The sequence below is a fragment of the Mesoplodon densirostris genome, chromosome 11 (genome assembly GCF_025265405.1).
Source record: "Mesoplodon densirostris isolate mMesDen1 chromosome 11, mMesDen1 primary haplotype, whole genome shotgun sequence".
Taxonomy (NCBI): domain Eukaryota; kingdom Metazoa; phylum Chordata; class Mammalia; order Artiodactyla; family Ziphiidae; genus Mesoplodon; species Mesoplodon densirostris.
The window spans coordinates 88131621-88156486 of NC_082671.1; the positions used below are offsets into that span (position 1 = coordinate 88131621).

Here is a 24866-nt window from a genome sequence, read left to right on the forward strand (position 1 = left end):
ATCATTTTGTTGTGTACTTGGAACACTGTAAATCCACTATACTTCAATTAAAAAAAAAAGGTCAACTAATTCCCACTTACAAATGAGGGCACAGATTAGGTGAATTTTTCCAAGGTCACATAGCTTGTGAATAATACAGCCAGGATTTGAAACTAGCTCTCCATCACTCCAAAGCACCATCTCTTCTGTTTTTCAGACTTTACTGTCTCACTCTACAGCTCTTCTACCTCATGCACTGTGTCTGAACAGTTAAAATAACCACCAGAGCAATGAGAAAAATATTTAAAAAACAGAAATGAAATGGTGGTGACAAGTCAAAAAGTAACAAAAGATGGTGGAAGTATGGTTTTTAAAAAGGTACTGATTTTATTTAAAAAGAAAAAGGAATACAGGAGAAAAAACATGCATCTCCTAAGGGAATCCTGTGATGTCACATTTCCCATAAAGTTCAGTTGGCTGGCAGGGCTGTGGCTGACCTGAGCCCACGCTGCTTCCCTCTCTTGCTTGGGGGATCTGACACCTTCCTCCACTCACATCCATTTATCGTGGCAGAATCTTCTAACTATGGCCACTGTAGTAAGAAGGTTGTGCTCCTCTGAGATGCCCCTTTTTAGGCTTGCTTGGGAAAGCTCTCTGGTTTATGCAGACTTTGGCCTGTGATAGTGATTGGTCCATGCCAAATCTGCTCTAAGAGGCCTTAAGGCCTGCCCAGTTGCTTTTCAGCAAATCTTAGCAGACACAGAAAGAAGAGACAAAAGAGGCAGAAGGCTCTAGTTCTGGATACAGGTTTCCCCTCATTGGAGCCCTGCTGCTCTTGGGGAGAGAGTTTGCATCCATTCACAAGTTAAACATTTAAATATACAGCTTAGTTACATTGGTGTATTCACTGTGTAATGTGGCTCTGCTGAGTACAAGTAGGTCCTGTGCTAATGACTGGTGCTCTGGGCTTGGCTGCTGGAGTGGGAAGTGCAGGACCTGGATAGTGCTCCCTCTTTTCCTGCTCCTCCCTCGGGACAGGAAGACACTCCCCTCCTGCCCGGCTTTGCTGGTCTTCTAGGAGGCTGTACCCAAGAACGAATGATGGATGCTTCCTTCTGAACACTGCTGGCACCCGCCCAGTACTAAGTAGGCCAGAACGTCCTTCAAGGCCCTCCGAGGCCCAGGGCTTTCCTGACAGGATTTATTGATCTTTCATTGCTCTGAGAGCTCCATCTTTGTAACTCCAGGGCACTTACAGGGTGCCTGGTTCACAGGAGACACTCAGGAAATGCTTGAAAAATAAACAAAAATATACATTTCTGATCTATACACATGATGTATATGTGTATATGTATGTACATATATTTATATATTTATTTCTGGCATTTTTCTATTGAGCAATTGCAATAAAATATCTTAGGCTTGCATAGCATGTCATGGTTTACCAGTGCTTTGACAATAGCAATAGTACTAAAAATGGTTAACAGAATAACCATCCTAATAATAGCTATCATTTATTGAGTGCTTTACCTGCATTCTTTCATTTAATTCTCATGACAGCTCACTGGGGTAGATATTATCCTGATTTTACCAAGATGAATCTGTGGCTTAGAAAATTTAAGTACCTTGCACACAGGGTCACACAGCTAGCAAGCGGCAGAGCTGGGTCCTCCAAGCAGTGGAAGCAAGTCCAATACTCTTTCCATAACTAGCCTGTAGAGTGAGTGATATTTAGCTACACAGGAACCCAGTATTATCTTTCATGTAGATTTAAATTAGATTCAAGACCTGTTACCAAAAAAGGCCAACATAAAACTCTGGGATAGCAAACAGATGAGCGGAATGATGAAAACAGACACATACCTGACATGTGGAGTGGATCGAGCCCTCTGACAACCAATCTGTCTAGTGGAGTGGGCTGATCGGGTACCATACATGAACCACCTCCTTTGATTACTGTTTGTAGCGCAGGAATAACTGAAGGGCACATTAAACCAGTGTCTGAGCCTCCAAGTTTCTAAAATTAAGGAGGAAAATAATGAGATAAGTAGGAAGTAAATATTGATGCACATACTTAAGGTACCTCCTTAAGTAAACTGATTTTCAGAAACAATTGCTTGAAATCCAGCTTACTATTCTTTCTGGATCTTGAAAAGCATTTCCCAAAGTACAACAATGATTTAAAGCATAGTGTTTCTGATCCCCAAGTTTAATTACCTGAATAAATAACAGGGTAATTTCATAGCTGGGAAACATTTATATCATTATCACATCAATGGGAAGATCTTCATTTCCAGTAGTATCCCTCTATGGTACTGAGTTAAATGAACAAGAAAGAGAAGCCTCATGTTGGCCAACTCTGTCCATGGGATCTTATACTAAAATCTAAATAAATAAATTCCATGCTCTATGATTTGTAAATAACTGAAATTGTTTTGAATATATAAAATACTGAATTTTTCAAAGAAAGGGTGTCAAAGATTGGGATGTATGTGAAGTAATTTGTGCATTAAATAGTGAAGAGAAATTTAAAGCAGATAACATTCCGTATTTCTTCTTCCAAAAAAATAAATGAAACCTGGTGTCTTCTCCGGGTGGTTCTCTCAGATTTATCAGACGGAAGAATTTAAAGAGGAATTTAAAACAGATAACATTACTTATTTTGGAATCAAGTTGTGAAGCATGAAACCAGAATATTATCTTATAACATGGCCAATCATGGACTGCTACTAGTTCATGGGCTCTGATTTGTGCCATTATGTAAAGAGAAGGTAAGCTGTGCTTAACGTCAGGTTTTAGAAGGGGACAGAGATTTTTCAGAGCTTGCCTGTTCAGACATGCTAGCCTGAGTAGCTGAAAATAAGAGGCCATCCAAGTTTCAAAACTGTGACTTAATATTCTCCAACACCCATTCCCTCCTCAACCACTGATCAACTATGCACGGATTGATTAATGGGTGTCTATTTTATGGCTTAAAGACATTTAAATTATTTAGCTCAACTAACCAACATGCCATCTAAAAGCTTAGGTTATTAAAAGATCTGAGAGATCTAGTCTCATAATCTTACATCTGTGTAAGGCTAGTCGTTTAGTAAAGAAGTGAGTGGGTTAGAACAACATTAGTTATCTCTGACAGCCAAAAACATACTGCAGATCCTCTTCCCATCTCTAAGGGCAGGTGTCTGAGAGCTGTAGAGGAGGCCTCTTCCTGAAGGCACTCACACACACCAGTCAGGGAACAACTGTGAAATGGGACATTAGATGGAAAGCCTTTGGTGGACCATGAGACCCATGGCTTAACAGGGAGTAACAACAGCAATGGTAACCATTAATACTTAAGGGACAAATCCCTATTCTTAGAAGAGATTTTGTGGCTCTAGCCCCTGGTGACTCGTTTTTTTTTTCTGTGATGCCAACTGTACGTTTATTTGGCTTCTGCAGTTCTTAATTATAGGCAGACACTGAGAGACCAGGGCTCCTTCCCACCTGCAGCCCCCAAAGCATCATTTCTCAGGAAGAACGTGAGAACGGGTGGTGGATATCACCTCAGCACTTGGCAGCAGATGGTTTAGAGAGGCCCCCTGCTCTGGCAGCTTTTGTTGTGGTAGTCAATTTGGATGAGGAAAAGGCGGATATGGACAAAAGTATCTTAATTTCATTTGCTGAGGCAGGCCAGGCATACAGTCCTGTGGCTTCTGGGACACGGCTCGAAAGTATACAGACTAAGTCATTCTAAAAATATACATACTCTTTGACATCCTGAACAAATGGGACTTGCTTTTGTTACTGTTGTTTTTCAGTCCAGCACGCTACAATGGAAAAAGCCAGTATTTTAAAATGTCTCCATTTTTTAGAGGGTAAAGTCCGATTTGATGTGTAAGAATCTTTTTTAAACTCAACTTATTCAGAAATATTTCTAAACTCATTTAGCAGAATTATTTAGAGGCAACAGCATTTTACCTTTTTGTTGCGCTTAGTTTTCGTAACTAAGAGGAAATCATCAAAGAGAAACAGATAAACATCTAGGAATCTTGTGCTTTCTGAGGAAAGAAAGAAGATGAAATTGGGGCTGGAAACAGTAAGCAGAGTTTTTTTTTTTTTTTTTCTTTTTAAATCAAAGAATCCCTTAGAAAACAACACAGGCCGGGGATCAGGGCACACGAGGCTTGCAGCTCAGGGGGCTCCAATCACGTGGGTCAGAAAACTGCATTATGGTTGAACTGATTTCTCCCTAAGGCAGGGACTTGATGTGAGCCCACCCTTCCAACTTTAAAGACATTGTATTTGTAAGGCATTTCATGTGGATGGATCTAAGGTTATCTGGATGATATTTGTTGTGGTTTCAGCTAAGTCTTGGACACATCTATTGACTAATAGAACTCCAGCATTTTGACCTCTTGACTCATCTGTGTGGTCATTGGCAAAGGTATACATTACCAGAAAAAAAGGCACTTTGTCATAGCTGTGGACTGAATTGCATCTCCCCCAAATTCTATGTGGAAACCCTACCCCCCTCCCCACTGTGTATTTGGAATAAGGAAGTAACTAAGATCAAATGAAAGCTTAAGGGAGGACCCCTGACCTGACAGGGTGAATGTCATCCCCAGAGCATGCTCTTTCCCTCTCCCTCTCCCTCTCTCTCCCTCTCTCTCTCTCTTTCTCTCTCTCTCTGCCATGTGTGGACACTGAGAAAGCTGGAAAGAGAGCTTTCACCAGAAACTGAATCAGCTGGCAACTTGACCTTGAACTTCCAGCCTCCAGAACTGTGAGAAATAAATGTCTGTTGTTTAAGCCACCCAGTCTGTGGTATTTTGTTATGGCAGCCCTAGCTGATTAAGACAGTCACTAAAACAACTGGTTTCTTAAGTTTTACAGTGTGTCTATACAAGCTTTAAATAATCTTTATGAAGCTTTATATTTACAAATATATTTCTGATATAACTTTTGATAATAACTGAAGGCAAATAGGCTTTTCTACTTTTCCCTAAGAAGGGGATACTCGTAGAAGAGAAATAAAATATTAGAATGAGATATCCCCCTCTCCGTTTAACTCTATCCCTTAGAAATTAGAAAAAGAAATGGTTAGTGAAGTCAGAAAGAGGAAAACAAATATCGTATATTAACGAGTATATGTGGAACCTAGAAAAATGGTACAGATGAACCGGTTTGCAGAGCAGAAATTGAGACACAGACGTAGAGAACAAAAATATGGACACCAAGGGGGGAAAGTAGCGGGGCATTGGTGATAGTGGTGGGATGAAACGGGAGATTGGGATTGACATATATACACTAATATGTATAAAATAGATAACTAATAACCTGCTGTATAAAAAAATAAAAATTAAAAAAATTTAATTTTTAAATTAAAATTAATTTTTTAAATTAATTTTTTTAAATTAAAAATTTAAATTAATTTTTAATTTAAAATTAATCTGACAAAGGTTACCCTTTCCAAAAGTTCCCAAAATAGTAATTTATATTAACATACCAAAAAAAAAAAGAAATGGTTAAATTTAAATGATTTTAGAGGAATAGGCAGTCCTTGAGGGGAATGTGACAGGCACTTAAATACAAGAAAAATCAGTAAATATTTTTTATTATTCTATTTTACTTATTTATATTTTTCTAGAAGTTCTTTCTCATATACATTTACCTGTGGAAATGAGACGTCTAAGTTTAAATTAATAAATAAAATATCTGGGATTCATTTTTAGTCTAAGTTTAGAGGAAAGATACTTTCTGTATTTGCATAGAAGAGAAATTAGATATTTTATTCAATCTTGAATTGTCCTTGAATAGTTTTTTTTAATGTTTTCCATCACTACTAGAAACTCCTTTTTGCAAACTGGGCTGCAGCAAAGACTGCTGGTTGTCCCTTAAAAACCATTCTTCCCTTCTTTTGCAGTAATGAAATTTCCAAGTTTTAGTGGGTAGACGTTCACTGTGAATAAATACTACATCTCCCAGCTTTCCTTGTAGCTAAATATGACCAAGTGACTAAATTCTGACCAATGGAATATGAGCTAGAACGTAGGCACATTGGTGACTCATCCTGGGGCCACAGAAGAAAGCAGTCTCTAGGATGGCAGAGCAAAAGGACAGAAGAAACCCAGATCCCGTGTGGCCTCATGGAGTAAAGCTGTCATATAGCTCAGAAGTTTACATGCGAGATAAATAAACCGGTCTGTCTCCAAGAGCTGGCTTAATATCCTAACTAACACATAGGGTGAGGAAGGGGGCATTTGGACAATACTAGACCTTTAAGACCTGTTAAATATTGCTTTCTCCACCCTCTGCCACTCCTATCTGAATTAGGTGAATGATCATTGTCAAAATGAAATAGCTTTGTTTTCTCCTTCTAACTTCAAGTATTTTAACAAACAGGTATGAGCATCTTCTATGTCCTAGACTTCATTCTAGGAAAGGATGATTATTTTAGCTACCGTTTATTGAGGCCCTAGTTTTCCACCAAGCAGTCAACAAATACTGAGCACCTCCTATGCATCAATGATTAAGACAAAATTTCTCCTTCAACGAGCTTTAATTATAGTGAGAGCAGATACATAATAAACACGAACAAGATTTAAGATAAATTCAAGAGCTGATAGTGCTAAAGTAAATACGGGATTACGAAAAAGGACGACTAAGGAGGAAGACTGTAGGCATAAAGTTAGAGGACTCACATTTATGATCCCAGGAGTTTGAAGCTATGTGCTGTACAACCAGATCTGAGACTTACAAACTTGTGCACTTCTAACTCGATTAGGTCTTTATTTTTTCTCAAAGAGTCTGGCCTGTGGGGTTTTCATCACACTGCTAGAGAACAAAGCAGCGTCACTGACTTACTCTAGTTCTGCAGCAGCTTGAACAACGTGTGTTCTCTAGGTGCTACTGCTGCTGGGCCATCCTATTTGTCTGAACTTTACCTGTTTTTCTATTTAGAAATACCAGTCTGTGGGGGGCAATGCATTTGTGAAGGGCATGCTGGCATGAATTCCAGTGGGAAGCTGGTTATGCTCTGAAAGTTATAAAAACTTGGACCTTCTGGGAATAAGAAAATGCACTTAATTTCAACCTACAGTTTTTAAGGCTAGAAGAAATTTTGAAACATAATATATTAGTGGTAGATACCATCGTCATCATGGTTATCACCATCACCATCACCATCATCAACATTTACAGAAGAGATTAAGAGAATTTAAACAATTTCCCCAAAGCCCACAGTTGGGGCTAGACCCCCTGATTCTTGGTCCAATGCTTTTTCCATTCAAAATGATGTCCTGTTTCTTCTAACACTATTACCCCCACTGACACCATATCTCTATGCCAACTCCGAGCCAAAGTCCCAGGGACTTTAAACTTGATTTGACACTACTATACGACACACCCCTCTCTGATGAAATCTAACAGCATGTGCTGTCAGACAGGAGCCTGGTGTTAGTAATGGTTAGGTAGGTCATCCCCATTCTACCACATTTGACTCTACAAGAAACTTTTCCTGAAAAGTTGGGTTGGACCATAACGACTCCTTCTTAGGCCAGTCTCCCACCCATGCTTCCATGACAAGCACCCCCATCCCACTTGATATGTGAATACATATTTGACACGGCCTTTCACCAAGAGATTTTTCATGGTCATGTTCATCCAGCCTCTACATGGCCTCCCATCACGTCCACACCTGAACCCTAAAACTGACTCCCTGACCCACTCCCTCCGCCACCCTCAGGGTCATCTACCAATCTTTCAGGTAGATAGATAAGCACACTTGAAGGTCTTCGACCCATTTCCTCTTCATCCATTTTATCAATCATAAAGTCCTCCTGTTTTTGCCTTTGAAATAGCTCTCACATTTATCCTTTTTCATCCACGCCCATTTCTCACATTTTAGGATAGGCTGGTGAGTCTCACAGTTGGGAATTTGGTAGATAGAGGGAAGAGGTGAAATAAAATCTCTGATGATTTCAGGTGGAGGCTAATTTTGCAGGGAAAGGCATAGGATTGTACACAGAACTGTGTTTTGCTTCATTACTTTTGGTTTTGGGTGGATTTGGCTTTGTCACAATGATATAATTATTTTTGAAATTGTAAAAGAAAGGGTAAGATTGTTATCTTTCCAAATGAAAGTGGGAGGGGAGTGGTCTACAGGTGCAGAATGGTTGAGAAACACAGGCCCAGGCTCTTCCCACCCCATCCTGCTTCACTGTGGCGCCTTCAGGCTGGTCTCTCTGCTTTGGTCTCCTCCTCTAGCCATTTTGTGTATTGCTTCCCATAACTCTTTCTTCAACATCCTTTTAAGCCTCTCATGTCCCTGAGCACTCAGTGGCTTCTTGCTGTCTGCAATTTCCTGGCTGGGTCCCTCTGGCTTTCAAGGCAGTGGCTATGATTCTGGAAGCCTGCTAGGGTGAGGCAGCCTGGCTTGGGTCTGGATGCTGCCATTAACTTGCCAAGTGACCTTGAGCATGATAGAGAACCTCCCCAAGTCTCACCTGTGACATGGGATTAAATGTAACTTCTCTGCATAACTCATTGGAAGAAAAAAATGCATGAAAAAGCCCTTTGATGTAAAAAGCTGGGCATATCTACCTTTTGAGTTGGCAGTTGCCTATGGGGGTTATGTCCCAAGCTGACATCTGGCGCTATCCCTAAAATAGAGCAGGTTCTCAACAGGTGTGTACTGAATAAGGAGTTATTGCCTGGCACCCCCCAAAAGATCTCAGGCAACCTCACATCCCACAGGGCTTCACACACTGTAGGCGCTCCATCAAGATTTTGTGAAGAAATGAATCAATGAATGAATGCAAATCTTATTTCAGTCGGGCAGCCCTTTCTGATAATATTTACTGAGCACTGACTCTCTGCCAATGGTTCTTTCAAGTGCTTATACATCCATTAGCTCATTTAATCCTCACAACAAAGAGGGGACACTGCAGCATGGGGAGATTCCTGCTAAGTGGCCCCAGGTCACCCAGGCAGCAAAGGCTGAGCTGGGAAGGGAAGCCGGCAGGCAGCCTCGGGGATCACCCTCCTAACCACGCTGTCGTGAGCCTATTCTCTCAAGTGGCTTCTGCCTCCAAGCCTTTTCTCTTGCTGTGCTTTTCATCCAGGATGTCCTCCCTCCTGTCCTTTCACTGAACTACGCCCTTCTATCCCCCCAAAGCCCGCCTCCAGTCCCATGGACCACATGAAGCCTTTCCTGGGTACTCCAGCATCAGACTCTCTTCTGGACTTAGACTGCAGGTCTGCTCATTATGGCAGCGCTTCCCAACTAGAGGGAAAGGATTATCCAGAATAATGACTGCTCTATCCTCCAATGGTACCTACACAATGCAACGTGTGTTACATAATAGGCTCTCAGTCAACAACACTGAGTGTATGATTGCCCAGCTCACTGGAGGAGTAAAATGAGGGTGGTAACAGCTGACATTGAGTGGTTACTACATTCCAGACCTTGAGCTAAGCTCTTCACATATGTTACTTCACTTTAACATCGAGCTCATAAAACAGATATCATTATCCTATTTTACAGAGAGAAAATGGAGGGCGTGTGGCTAGTTACGTCGTGGTTTGATCAAGCTGGAGTCTGCGTGACTCCATAGGATGCTCTCTTATTCACATCTTCCATCGCCTTGGCCATAAGGAAATACAATTCTTGCCACCGTTTGATAAGCAACAGCTAGACAAGTTACAAGGTAGCAAAGATGTTGGGTTTGTAAAGGAAGCAGTTATTTACCTGCAAGAGTTTATTTTCCTTCATAGAGAAGGTGTCTGTTGGTTGGTGACAGGATGTTTTCTGCCATGTGTTCTTTAAAAACGTGTTTCAGGCACTGGCAAAACAAGGGAGGAAATCAAAGAGATGTTGTTAGTGATTGGAGGACAGCATATTCTAGAAGCTGGGGCAATGTACTCTGTCTAGAAAGTTCCTGACATTTGGAAATGCCAGTAAATGCACATGGGAATGGGAAAGAATGGGAAAAATGCTTAGAAGGACTAGTTCAGGAATGGCAAGAGGAGGTCAGCCTCCCCACACACAATGCCATGTGGATGAAGGCTTTACTTCTTGCTAGATTTTTTTTTTTTTCGGTACGCGGGCCTCTCACCGCTGTGGCCTCTCCTGTTGTGGAGCACAGGCTCCGGATGCGCAGGCTCAGTGGCCATGGCTCACGGGCCCAGCCGCTCCGCGGCATGTGGGATCCTCCCGGACCGGGGCACGAACCTGTGTCCCCCGCATCGGCAGGCGGACTCCCAACCACTGCACCACCAGGGAAGCCCTTCTTGCTAGATTTTTAATTCTAGTGGGCAGCTGGGGACTTTGTAAGACTAGTATACTTCCACTTGAATGCCAAACATTTAGAAAGGGACATAGGTTCTAATTGATCTTTTTTGTACCTCTGGAATGAAAAACCTTTTATCTCTATCCCAAAGTGGAGGCCACACTATAATCTCCTGTAGATGTCTGCATTTTTGAAAATTGTCAAGCCACTTCACTTTTCCTTCAAAATCCCCTGAAAGACAAGACACATCCAATATATTTTTAAATGCATGAGACATTACAGCATAAAATTTAACCAACATCCACAGGAATCATTTAGAGATATTGACTGCCCCTGGAGCCAAACCATATCTTAGGTTCATTTAACATATTTCTTGCTGTTTAAATGCCTTAGAAAAACTCACTAATTTGAAATCAGCCTCTTGCAGAGAAAAATGAAGCTGAACTAATTTAACTCACTAAGTTGGAAATGTATTGTGCATTTTTATTTCAATAATGCTAACAGTTCCCTTAGTAGCTTTCTCATATACCCTACATCACATAGCTTGTGATTACAGGAAGGAAAAAAAAATCAGACTAACGAGGACAAACATATCCTTTTGTCTTAATCTTAAAACATATATTCACTTTATGGTAAGGTTGATTATTTCTTTTGGTAAGAACTCATTTTCTCTTTGAAGGTCTATATTAATTTTCCAATGTTTTTTAATAACGTATTGCTATTGAGGTTTTGAAATGATTTTTGAAAACATGGAGGGCAAGTTGTAGACCCACAGAATCACATGGTTAGGGAATCCTTGAGAATTCTCCATCTTTAAGCTTTAAAGGAAGGCCACAGGGATCTCTTTCCCCACAAATGAGAATTCATTTTATTGAGAAATTCCTAGAAGAGATGTTATCTCCCTCACAAACTTATCAAAATGAGTAATAATCTTCAAAATTATTTTAAAAGTTTAAAAAAGTCTGTCTTTAACTGAATTTTTTGTCTTAATCACTTGATAAGCTGAATTCTAGTTCCTTGGGTTATTTTAGAAATTCAACAAAAAATTTTAAAAAAGGAAAGAAACTCCTAAGTGAATGGTCATTTTATTTTTAAACATGAAAAAGAAATATGTCATTTCTGTACAGCTGATAATCATCATTTTGAATTGTTCCCTTTTGATGCTCCCCAGGAAATCTTGGTTTATGGACATATATCATGAACTTCTTTATTTGAATTTGATTATACAGAGCTACCCAAATAAACTTAAGTCATCACAGGGCTTTCTCTTCTCCCATTCCCAAATTTCGGGTCTAAAGACTGCAGTTGGCATTATATTTAGATTGGCCCTGGATTTCAGTGACCTAAAAAAAATGACGGATGGTAATTTATTCTCCGGAAAGGCTTCCCATGCTGTTTACTCCCATTTGCTTTGTGTGTGGGTTCAGTATGGATGTTAAAAACAAAGTGCCTTCATCATCTGGGAAGTAGAACTTTTCCTGCCTGAACTCACATCTGAAAGCCTTGGAGACAGGGCCACGTCCTGCGTGAACTTGGAGTTAAGAGTTCTCATAGGGTTCGCCAGGATGTGACTGGAGCCCATTGTTTTGAGTATGTTTGATTTACAATGCAAACTCAAACTCGAATCCGCATTTCGGAAAGCCATGACCTCAAGGCAATGGAATTACCTCCTAGGATGGAAGCCCAAATGGTTCCCAGGAGCCAGAGGGTCCCCCAACTCTTTGATTAAAGCTGACACTGGAGCTCTGGGTCACTCATCTCAGGGACTTACAGATTGACTTTTCCACTTTTTCCTTGATGGAGCAGATCATGATTTTCTCCATAGAGTCTGTACTCCTTTTCCAGATGTTCTTCAGCAACAAGGGTATCGAGTCAGCCTGTGTAGTGGGGCCAGTAGCAGCTCAGGCAGGTGAAGGCGTCTGCACTGTTCATTTTGCTCACACCACTGGGGAAGGCAAAAGCAGGTGGATCGGAACATCGCTTCTCCTATCAAGGCACTGAGAAGTCCGGACACAAGAAACCCTTAGAGATTTCACTCAGTAATGACATGACACACCTGTGAGCTTGCTAGGAAAATTGATAAGCCATGGACTAGACGTTGCTTTTGAAAATTCCATATTAAATTGTCTTAGCAAGCATCTATCTACCAGTACTAAATTCAGGGTCTGAAATGGGTTTTTTCAATGTGCTTAAGAAGTATTATTGAATATTACTAACTGAAACATTGCTGCTTTCCAATTAAAGAAATGAAAGAATCTTTCTTCAGATATCTTGCCTTTCCAGCAATGGTGATGAAGGAAGAGGTCATCAGCATCACCTATACCACCACCCCCTCAATCCTCCTAAGTGGGAAAACTGATGTCAAGATTTGAATGCACAGGAAAACTTTGAATTTTGTTAAATCCCCTAGAAATTGCATACTCCATCAGTGGCCGTGTAAGATGTATTAATACACATATTTCAGGCTTGTTTACCCTTGTCACTGAAGAGTTTAGTTTTGCCCCTTGCCTTCTCCTTTTCCCTGGCCCTTGGGGGAGATTTCTGGTTTTGCCAACTGTGCTCCCACTCTTGCTGCAATACGGCTAGGAGAACTGAGAGTCAACACTACACAGGTAGACAGGAAAAGGAAGGATTTTTGCTTCGTGGGTCAGTTCCTTGACTCTCCTTTGTTGGAGGGAATCAGGATAATGAAGAGAAAATGAAAATAGAAGTTGAAGACGCTAAATTGATCTACATGATATAGAAAAGAGAGGAGAGGGAAAAAGATGTAGACAATTGTCAATAGGGAGAGTTTGTTCAAAGAGGCAGTTGCCAGGAGTACACACAATGGGGAATACATGAAAGGAAACTTTAGTAAGTATTGCTATGGGTGATACATTGGATTTCCATAAATGGTATTTTGAGAAATGCAAGCAACATGAGAATAGCTCCTCCATTTTTTTCATCTGCTGGACTGTTTCTTTGAATGTGACACCGTTTGAACCTGAAGGGTCCCAGCCTTTGTACAGGTGACACATGATGCCTGGAGCCAGGTCTGTGGCTACTGCACACACAGGTACATCAAGAAGTATTATTAAGGGTGTGTTCACTTCCTCTTCTCTCCTCCCACCTGCTCACACCATACTGGTCCTGAGTTCAGCTCTAAATGGATCCTGCCCTCACACTAAATATTTTTCTTGCTGCGGGCTCTCGCCTCTTCCCTCTTTCATGCTCACTCCAGGCCCAGGTTAAGTCCTGACCCTCATGACCCAGACCCTCAAGACCAACCTCAGATAGGTCAAGGTACAGTCGGTTCTACTATCTGTAGGTTCTGCATTCTGAAATTCAACAAACTGTGAACTGAAAATATTTGGGAAAAATATTCCAGAAAGTTCCAAAAAGCCTGAATTTGCAGCACAGCAGCAACCATTTACACTGTATTTACAATATTTACATAGAACTTACCTTGTATTAGGTATTATGAGTAATCTAGAGATGATTTAAAGTATACGGGAGAATGTGCATTGGTTATATGCAAATACTATACCATTTTATATACGGGACTTGAGCATCCTCGGATTTTGGTATCTGTTGATGTTCTGGAACCAATACCCTGTGGATACAAAGGGACGACTGTGCACTGCAGAAGGCTCCCTCTGCTTCCCCAAAGATATCTTCATACATCTTTATGCCCAGGTGTCAGCCCTTGCATTTCAGAGAGGTCGGTACAATTGGCTCAAACCTCCAACAAGTCCAAAACTCTCCCTTAGATATTTATAAAGAGATATTCCAATGGCTTCTTCTGGCCCCTGGACTCCTGTGTGTACACATTCTGTTTCTTCAGTGAATAGCATGGGCCAAATGCCACACTTAGCCCTTTGGTAGGTTTCCTGTGTTGGTTTCCACTGTAAACCCACTCATGCCAAATATTTTATGAGTGTATGTGTTTATTTTACTGAAGATTTCAGATTATGGGGAGGGCTCACAGCCCACAGTCACCACCCACCACCCCATTTTGCTGGCTCCATTCTCTTCTTTGAAAGGAGAGAGCTCTTTCTCTCTCTTCCCTCTCCAACTTTCCCCTTTTTCTCTCCTAGCCTTGTGCTTTGCAATTTGTCCTGGTCTTTCATAGCCTGACCATGTCCCTGGAGGGTTGTACCCTCCTACACTAGCAGCTTTATCACATTTCTTTTAAAAACATCCGGGACGCTTCCTTACGGGAGTTCTGCTGGGAGTGATCTTTCCCACCTCCCCACCTACAGATGGCAGGTCAGAAAGGTGCATGGAGGATGGAGCTCTAGGGGCCAGGCTTCAAGGCTGAGGGACCACCCCACCGTCTCTGCACCTCAGATGCTTCTTTAAAATGGGGGAAGGTACTAGATGACCTCCCAGTTCTCATCCAGCTCAAAATGGCTGTGATTCTCATTGGGGCTGGAAGGGATGAAGGAAGCAGGGACTGCAGATGTGGAAAGGCTGGGAGTGGGGAGGAGTGGAAAGAGGAGGTGTGCAGAGGCTGTAGTCTGTGGCCTTAGTGGCTGATTTCCATGCTAAGTCACTAGCAGCAGCATTCCAACACTACCTGCTGGTCCTTGTGGGAGGCTGGGGAGCTCCAGTAACTGATTTCTCAGCAGCAGTTAGGGATTCCCTCAAAACACACAGCCCTGGGCCACTGCTCCAAATTTCCATGTTGTAGGGAACAGCTCTGGCTGCCAGTACCCACTGGTGTTCAGGGTAAATATAAAAACACCTCATCTCCCCCAGATATCAGTCAGAAAAGAAACACCAGTGGTAAATAATTCAGACAAAGATCCAGGCAGAGATACTGGAAGCTTTTAGTGTTTTGGAAGGTCTCAGAAGAGCAAAAAAAAAAAGATACTTGATGATTCTAAAAGTAAAACTCTAAGTTTTTTTTTCATCTCTCTATTGGCTTTACTTTTCAGAAACATTAGGGAAAGAAAAAAAATTCTCTGTCATGAGAGATTGGACATAAAAGTCCTTTTCATGAATGGGTCTAGGTCAATGGACTCTGCTTCAGTTTTATAATATATAAATTTATAGGTAGGAGATCAAGATGGTGGAAGAGAAGGACATGGAGCTCAATGACGCCCACAAATACATCAAAAATACATCTACATGTGGAACAACTCTCACAGAACACCTACTGAATGCCGGCAGAAGACCTCATACAGCCAACGCTGCGAGAAAGATCACCGTGTAACCAGGTAGGACAGAAGAAAAAAAAAGAAAGTGGGATGGGACCTGCACCCCTGGGAGGGAGCTGTGAAAGAGGAAAGGTTCCCTCACCCTGGGAACTCCCTTCACCGGCTGGGAGATCAGCTGGGACAGAAAGGGAGCTTCAGAGGCTCAGAGGAGAGTGCAGCAACCAGCTTACAGCTGGCAGAAGAGAGAGAGACCAGCCACCTTGTTGGTCCTGGTCCTGGCCACCTTGTTGCACTCCCCAGCCCAAGACATGTGTCTCCTGGTATGAGTGGAGGCTGGGTGCTGAAACTTGGGCTTCAGTGGACAGACCTGGGGAGAGGACTGGGGGTGGCTCTGCGGAGAAGCTGGAGGGGCTGGAGCGTGGCCTGGGCTGCCACTGGGGCTGTGTGCAGGATGAAGCCTGGGTCCACCAAAGAAGCCCCACTGTTAACAAGCCCTTGAAGGGAGGAGTGGGGCCCCGCCAGAGCAGCCTGACCCTCGCAGTGCTCCAAGTGGGCAGGGCTCCACCTCTACGAGCTCTGGGAGCACGCCAGTGCCTGCAGTTGCCCCCACACAGAGGTGGGCTGAAATCTGAGCCCCGTCGGGAGACTTTGTGACTTTACGCTGCTGGCGCCTCTGTCAGCTAAACAACTGTGGGACATCCGAGCAGATGCTGGTACTCCGGTGGCTGGCGCGGGGCTAGAGTAGGCAGCTGCGGACTTTGTGGACGCATGAACGTGGAGGTGGGGCCAGGGTCTGTGACAATTCCGTAGCTCCCACAGTGGGTCCAGGTGCATGACTACGGGCAACTAAAGAAGGTCCCGGTGCCTGTCTTCAGGGAGTCTGTGCCAATGGATCAGCGCTGGTGGCTTTGTGAGCACAGCACCTGAGGGACATCCAGGCTGACTGCCTGCATTCCCATGGCTGAGGAGGGCCTGAGGGCAGTGCCAACAATGGTGTACTTTCTGAGCACGCACAATGGGTGACAGATGACACCACAGAGCACACTTGCCGGTGGACAGCTCCTGAGGAGGAATACTCAGTGACTCCCAGTGGGAGTGCTCCAGTACTGCCTACCTCATACCACAGCTCAGAAACAGACCTGGCGGCTTCTACTCCAACAAAGGGGAGCAGACACTGTCCCAACAAAGCTGTGACAAGCACAGAGCAAACAGGAGGGCCCACTCAACTTCCAGTGCAGGCTCTGGTCACCACAAAAACAGTAACACCCCCTATCAAGGGGATAACAACCAGCATACATGGAGGAAAGACGTGGCAGGCATCCATACTAAAAACAGCCCTTGCACCAAAAATACTAGACTCACACAGACTACAAAGGGAGGCGTTCACATAAAAACAGCCCTTCAAGACCACAGTAGATAACTTTCTCCTAAATTGATAGAGTCAAAGAAATATAAGCAAAACAAAGAAGCGGAGGAGAGTCATTGACAGGAAGACACTGGAACTCACCAAAAGAGATACCCCGCGTCCAAAGAAAGGAGAAGCCACAATGAGGTGAGAGAAGGGTCACAATCACAGTAAAATCAAATCCCATAACCACTGGGTGGGTGACTCACAGACTGGAGAACACTTATACCACAGAAATCCACCCACTGGATGAAGTTTCTGAGCCCCATGTCAGGCTTCCCAACCTGGGGGTCTGGCAACGGGAGGAGGAATTCCTAGAGAATGAGACTTTGGAGGCTAGTGGGATGTGACTGCAGGACTTTGACAGGACTGGGGGAAACAGAGACTGCACCCTTGGAGGGCACACACAAAGTAGTGTGCACATTGGGACCCAGGGGAAGGAGCAGTGACCCCCATAGGAGACTGATCCAGACTTACCTGCTGGTGTTGGAGGGTCTCCTGCAGAGGCGGGGGGAGGCTGTGTCTCACCATGAGGATAAGGACACTGGCAGCAGAAGTTCTGGGAAGTACTCCTTGGCAAGAGACTTCCCAGAGTCCACCATCAGCCCCACCACAGAGCCCAAGTAGGCTCCAGTGTTGGGTCACCACAGGCCAAACAACCAACAGGGAGGGTACCCAGTCCCACCCATCAGCAGTCAAACGGATTAAAGTTTTACAGAGCTCTGCCCACCAGAGCAACACCAAGCTCTACCCACCACCAGTCCCTCCCATCAGGAAACTTACACAAGCCGCTTAGATAGCCTCATCCACGAGAGGGCAGACAGCAGAAGCAAGAAGAACTACAGTCCTACAGCCTGTGGAACAAAAACCACATTCACAGAAAGATAGACAAGATGAAAAGGCAGAGGGCTATGTACCAGATGAAGGAAGAAGATAAAACCCCAGAAAAACAACTAAATGAAGTGGAGATAAGCAACCTTCCAGAAAAAGAATTCAGAATAATGATAGCAAAGATGATCCAGGACCTCGGGAAAAGAATGGAGGCAAAGATCGAGAAGATATAAGAAATGTTTAACAAAGACCTAGAAGAATTAAAGAACAAACAAACAGAGATGAACAATACAATAACTGAAATGAAAACTACACTAGAAGGAATCAATAGCAGAATAACTGAGGCAGAAGAACAGATAAGTGACCTGGAAGACAGAATGGTGGAATTCACTGCTGTGGAACAGAATAAAGAAAAAAGAAGGAAAAGAAATGAAGACAGCCTAAGAGACTTCTGGGACAACATTAAACGCAACAACATTCACATTATAGGGGTCCCAGAAGGAGATGAGAGAGAGAAAGGACCTGAGAAAATATTTGAAGAGATTATAGTTGAAAACTTCCCTAATATGGAAAAGGAAATAGCCACCCAAGTCCAGGAAGTGCAGAGAGTCCCATACAGGATAAACCCAAGGAGAAATATGCCAAGACACACAGTAAACAAACTGGCAAAAATAAAAGACAAAGAAAAATTATTGAAAGCAGCAAGGGAAAAATGACAAATAACATACAAGGGAACTCCTATAAGGTTAACAGCTGATTTCTCAGCAGAAACTTTACAAGCCAGAAGGGAGTGGCAGGACATATTTAAAGTGATGAAAGGGAAGAACCTAAAACCAAGATTACTCTACCCGGCAAGGATCTCATTCAGATTCGATGGAGAAATCAAAAGCTTTACAGACAAGCAAAAGCTAAGACAGTTCAGCTCCACCAAACCAGCTCTACAACAAATGCTAAAGGAACTTCTCTAAGTGGGAAACACAAGAGAAGAAAAGGACTTACAGACACAAACCCAAAAGGATTAAGAAAATGGTAATAGGAAGACAAATATCAAAAATTACCTTAAATGTGAATGGATTAAATGCTCCAACCAAAAGACACAGGCTCACTGAATGGATATAAAAACAAGACCCATCTATATGCTGTCTACAAGAGACCCGCTTCAGAGTTAGGGACACATACAGGCTGAAAGTGAGGGGATGGAAAAAGATATTCCATGCAAATGGAAATCAAAAGAAAGCTGGAGTAGCAACACTCATTTCAGATAAAATAGACTTTAAAATAAAGAATGTTACAAGAGACAAGGAAGGACACTACATAATGAACAAGGAATCCATCCAAAAAGAAGATATAACAATTATAAATATCCATGCACCCAACATAGGAGCACCTCAATACATAAGGCAACTGCTAACAGCTATAAAAGAGGAAATTGACAGTAACACAATAATAGTGGGAGACTTTAACACCTCACTTACACCAATGGACAGATCATCGAAACAGAAAATTAATAAGGAAACACAATCTTTAAATGACACTATACACCAAATAGATTAAATGATATATATAGGACATTGCATCACAAAACAGCAGATTACACTTTCTTCTCAGGTGGACATGGAACATTCTCCAGCATAGATCACATCTTGGGTCACAAATCAAGCCTCAGTAAATTTAAGAAAACTGAAATCATATCAAGCATCTTTTCTGACCACAACACTGTGAGATTAGAAATCAATTACAGGGAAAAAAATGTAAAAAACACAAACACATGGAGACTAAACAATACATTACTAAATAACCAACAGATCACTGAAGAAATCAAAGAGGAAATCAAAAAATACCTAGAAACAAATGACAATGAAAACACGATGATGCAAAACCTATGGGATGCAGCAAAAGCAGTTCTAAGAGGGAAGTTTATAGCAATACCATCCTATCTCAAGAAACAACAAACACCTCAAATAAACAACCTAACCTTACACCTAAAGGAACTAGAGAAAGAAGAACAAACAAAACCCCAAGTTAGTAGAAGGAAAGAAATCATAAAGATCAGAGCAGAAATAAATGAAATAGAAACAAAGAAGACAGTAGCAAAGATCAATAAAACTAAAAGCTGGTTCTTTGAGAAGACAAACAAAATTGATAAACCATTAGACAGACTCATCAAAAAAAAGAGGGAGAGGACTCAAATCAATAAAATTAGAAATGAGAGGGAGAGGAGCTTCAAGATGGCGGAAGAGTAAGACGTGGAGATCACCTTCCTCCCCACAGATACATCAGAAATACATCTACATGTGGAACAACTCCTACAGAACACCTACTCAACGCTGGCAGAAGTCCTCAGACCTCCCAAAAAGCAACAAACCCCCCAAGAACCTGGGTAGGGCAAAAGAAAAAACAGACACAAAAGAATAGGGATGGACCTGCACCAGTGGGAGGGAGCTGTGAAGGAGGAAAGGTTTCCACACACTAGGAAGCCCCTTCGTGGGCGGAGACTGCAGGTGGTGGAGGGGGTAAGCTTTGGAGACACGGAGGAGAGCACAGCAACAGGGGCATGGAGGGCAAAGCAGAGAGATTCCCGCACAGAGGATCAGTGCCGACCAGCACTCACAAGCGCGAGAGGCTTGTCTGCTCACCCGCCGGGACGGGAGGGGGCTGGGAGCTGAGGCTCGGGCTTCAGAGGTCAGATCCCAGGGACAGGACTGGGGTTGGCTGCATGAACACAGTCTGAAGGGGGCTAGTGCACAACAGCTAGAAGGGAGGGAGTCAGGGAAAAAGTCTGGACCTGCCTAAGAGGCAAGAGACAATTGTTTCTTGGTGCGCAAGGAGAGGGGATTCAGAGCACCACCTAATCGAGCTCCAGAGATGGGCGCAAGCCGTGGCGAACAGCACAGACACCAGAGACGGGCAGGAAACTCTAAGGCTGCTGCTGAAGCCACCAAGAAGCCTGTGTGCAAGCACAGGTCAGCAGCCACACCTCCCCTCCTGGGAGCCTGTGCAGCCCGCCACTGCCAGTGTCCTGTGATCCAGGGGCAACTTCCCCGGGAGAACACACGGTGCGCCTCACGCTGGTGCAATGTTATGCTGGCCTCCACCACCGTAGGCTCGCCCCGCACTCTGTACCCCTCCCTCCCCACTGCCTGAGTGAGCCAGAGCCCCCGAATCAGCTGCTCCCTTAACCCTGCCCTGTTTGAGAGAAGAACAGACACCCTCAGGTGACCTACATGCAGAGGCGTGGCCAAATCCAAAGATGAACCCCAGGAGCTGTGCGAACAAAGAAGAGAAAGGGAAATCTCTCCCAGCAACCTCAGGAGGAGCAGATTAAACCTCCATAATCAACTTGATGTACCCTGCATCTGTGGAATACCTGAATAGACAAGGAATCATCCCAAAATTGAGGAGGTAGCAACGATATATATATTTTTTTCCCTTTTTGTAAGTGTGTATGTGTATGCTTCTTGTGTGATTTTTGTCTGTAAAGCTTTGCTTTTACCATTTGTCGTAGGGTTCTGTCTGTACTTCTTTTTTGTTGTTTTTTGCTTTTGTTTTTTCTTAGTATAGTTTTTAGTGCTTGTTATCATTGGTGGATTTCTTTTTTGGTTTGGTTGCTCTCTCCTTTCTTTCGTTTTTTTTATTACTGAAAAAAAATTTTTTTAATAATTATTATTTATTTTAATAACTATTTTATTTTATTTTATCTTCTTCTTTCTTTCTTTCTTTTTCTACCTTTTATTCTGAGCCGTGTGGAGGATAGGCTCTTGGTGCTCCAGCCAGGCGTCAGGGCTGTGCCTCTGAGGTGGGAGAGCCAAGTTCAGGACATTGGTCCACAAGAGACCTCCCAGCTCCATGTACTATCAAACAGCAAAAATCTTCCAGAGATCTCCATCTCAACACCAAGACCCAGCTCCACTCAAAGACCAGCAAGCTAAAGTGCTGGACACCCTATGCCAAACAAGTAGCAAGAAAGGAACACAAACCTACCCATTAGCAGAGAGGCTGCCTAAAATCATAATAAGGCCACAGACATCCCAAAACACACCACCAGACGTGGACCTGCCTACCAGAAAGACAAGATCCAGCCTCATCCATCAGAACACAGGCACTAGTCCCCTCCACCAGGAAGCCAACACAACCCACTGAACCAACCTTAGACACTGGGGGCAGACACTAAAAATAACAGGAACTACGAACCTGCAGCCTGAGAAAAGGAGACTTCAAACACAGTACGTTAAGTAAAATGAGAAGACAGAGAAACTCACAGCAGAGGAAGCAGCAAGGTAAAAATGCACCAGACCTAACAAATGAAGAGGAAATAGGGAGTCCACCTGAAAAAGAATTCAGAATAATGATAGTAAAGATGATCCAAAATCTTGCAAATAGAATGGAGAAAATACAGAAACGTTTAACAAGGACCTAGAAGAACTAAAGAGCAAATAAACAGTGATGAACAACACAATAAATAAAATTAAAAATTCTCTAGAAGGGATCAATAGCAGAATAACTGAGGCAGAAGAACGGATAAGTGACCTGGAAGATAAAATGGCGGAAATATCTACTGCAGAGCAGAATAAAGAAAAAAAAATGAAAAGAATTGAGGACGGTCTCAAAGACCTCTTGGGACAACATTAAACACAACAACATTTGAATTACATGGGACCCAGAAGAAGAAGAGGAAAAGAAAGGAACTGAGAAGATATTTGAAGAGATTATAGTTGGAAACGTTCCTAATATGGGAAAGGAAATAGTTAATCAAGTCCAGGAAGGACAGAGAATCCCATACAGGATAAATCTAAGGAGAAACATGCCAAGACACATATTAATCAAACTTTCTAAAATTAAATACAAAGAAAAAATATTACAAGCAGCAAGGGAAAAACAACAAATAACATGCAAGAATCCCCATAAGGTTAACAGCTGATCTTTCAGCAGAAACTCTGCAAGGCAGAAGGGAGGGGCAGGACATATTTAAAGTGATGAAAGGGGAAAACCTACAACCAAGATTACTCTACACAGCGAGGATCTCATTCAGATTTGACAGAGAAATTAAACCCTTTACAGAAAAGCAAAAGCTAAGAGAATTCAGCACCACCAAACCACATTTAAAACAAATGCTAAAGTAACTTCCCTAGGCAGGAAACACAAGAGAAGGAAAAGATCTACAATAACAAACCCAAATAGAAAGCCCAGAGATAAACCCACACACATATGGCCAACTTATCTTTGATAAAGGAGGCAGGAATGTACAGTGGAGAAAGGACAGCCTCTTCAATAAGTGGTGCTGGGAAAACTGGACAGGGACGTGTAAAAGTTTGAGATTAGATCATTCCCTAACACCATACACAAAAATAAGCTCAAAATGGATTAAAGACTTAAATGTAAGGCCAGAAACTATCAAACTCTTAGAGGAAAACATAGGTAGAACACTCTATGACATAAATCACAGCAAGATCCTTTTGGACCCACCTCCTAGAGAAATGGAAATAAAAACAAAGATAAACAAATGGGACCTAATGAAACTGAAAAGCTTTTGCACAGCAAAGGAAACCATAAACAAGACCAAAAGACAACCCTCAGAATGGGAGAAAATATTTGCAAATGAAGCAACTGACAAAGGATTCATCTCCAAAATTTATAAGCAGCTCATGCAGCTCAATAGCAAAAAAACAAACAACCCAATCCAAAAATGGGCAGAAGACTTAAATAGGCATTTCTCCAAAGAAGATATACAGACTGCCAACAAACACATGAAAGGATGCTCAACATCATTAATCATTAGAGAAATGCAAATCAAAACTACAATGAGATATCATCTCACACCAGTCAGAATGGCCATCATCAAGAAATCTAGAAACAATAAATGCTGGAGAGGGTGTGGAGAAAAGGGAACACTCTTGCACTGCTGGTGGGAATGTGAATTGGTACAGCCACTATGGAGAACGGTATGGAGGTTCCTTAAAAAACTAAAAATAGAACTACCATATGACCCAGCAATCCCACTACTAGGCATATACCCTGAGAAAACCATAATTCAAAAAGAGACATGTACCAAAATGTTCATTGTAGCTCTATTCACAATAGCCCGGAGCTGGAAACAACCTAAGTGTCCATCATCGGATGAATGGATAAAGAAGATGTGGCACATATATACAATGGAATATTACTCAGCCATAAAAAGAAACGAAACTGAGCTATTTGTAATGAGGTGGCTAGACCTAGAGTCTGTCATACAGAGTGAAGTAAGTCAGAAAGAGAAAGACAAATACCGTATGCTAACACATATATACGGAATTAAAAAAAAATGTCATGAAGAACCTAGGGGTAAAACAGGAATAAAGACACAGACCTACTTGAGAATGGACTTGAGGATATGGGGAGGGGGAAGGGTAAGCTGTGACAAAGCGAAAGAGAGGCATGGACATATATACAGTACCAAACGTAAGGTAGATAGATAGTGGGAAGCAGCCGCAGAGCACAGGGAGATCAGCTCGGTTCTTTGTGACCGCCTGGAGGGGTGGGATGGGGAGGGTGGGAGGGAGGGAGATGCATGAGGGAAGGGATGTGGGAACAGATGTATATGTATGACTGATTCACTTTGTTATAAAGCAGAAACTAATAAAAAAATAAAAAATAAAAAATAAACCTTAAAAAAAAATAACAAACCCAAAAGAACCAAGAAAATGGTAATGGGAACATACATACAGATAACTACCTTAAATGTAAATGGATTAAATGCTCTAACCAAAAGACACAGACTGGCTGAATGAGTAAAAAAACAAGACCCATACATATGATATCTACAAGAGACCCACTTCAGACTCAGGGACACTTACCGACTGAAAGTGAGGGGATGGAAAAAGATATTCAATGCAAATGGAAATCAAAAGAAAGCTGAAGTAGCAATTCTCACATCACACAAAATAGACTTTAAAACGAAGACTATAACAAGACACAAAGAAGGACACTACATAATGATCAAGGGATCAATACAAAAAGAAGACAATTGTAAATATTTATGCACCCAACATAGGAGCACCTCAATACATAAGGCAAATACTAACACCCATAAAAGGGGAAATAGACAGTAACACAATCATAGTAGGGGACTTTAACACCCCACTTTCACCAATGGACAGATTATCCAAAATGAAAATAAATAAGGAAACATAAGCTTTAAATGATACATTAAAGAAGATGGACTTAATTGATATTTATAGGACATTCCATCCAAAAACAACAGAA

General features: G+C 42.3%; 1 protein-coding gene across 1 annotated transcript in view; it reads right to left on the reverse strand.

The window, feature by feature from the left end:
• The window catches only part of PLEKHG7 (pleckstrin homology and RhoGEF domain containing G7), an 80546-nt gene that overhangs the window by 4470 nt on the left and 51210 nt on the right, over positions 1-24866 (reverse strand). The window contains 6 exon segments of the mRNA XM_060114240.1: positions 1843-1996; positions 3940-4019; positions 9710-9803; positions 10366-10481; positions 12022-12111; positions 12114-12195. Coding sequence (XP_059970223.1) covers positions 1843-1996; positions 3940-4019; positions 9710-9803; positions 10366-10481; positions 12022-12111; positions 12114-12195 — 616 coding nt within the window.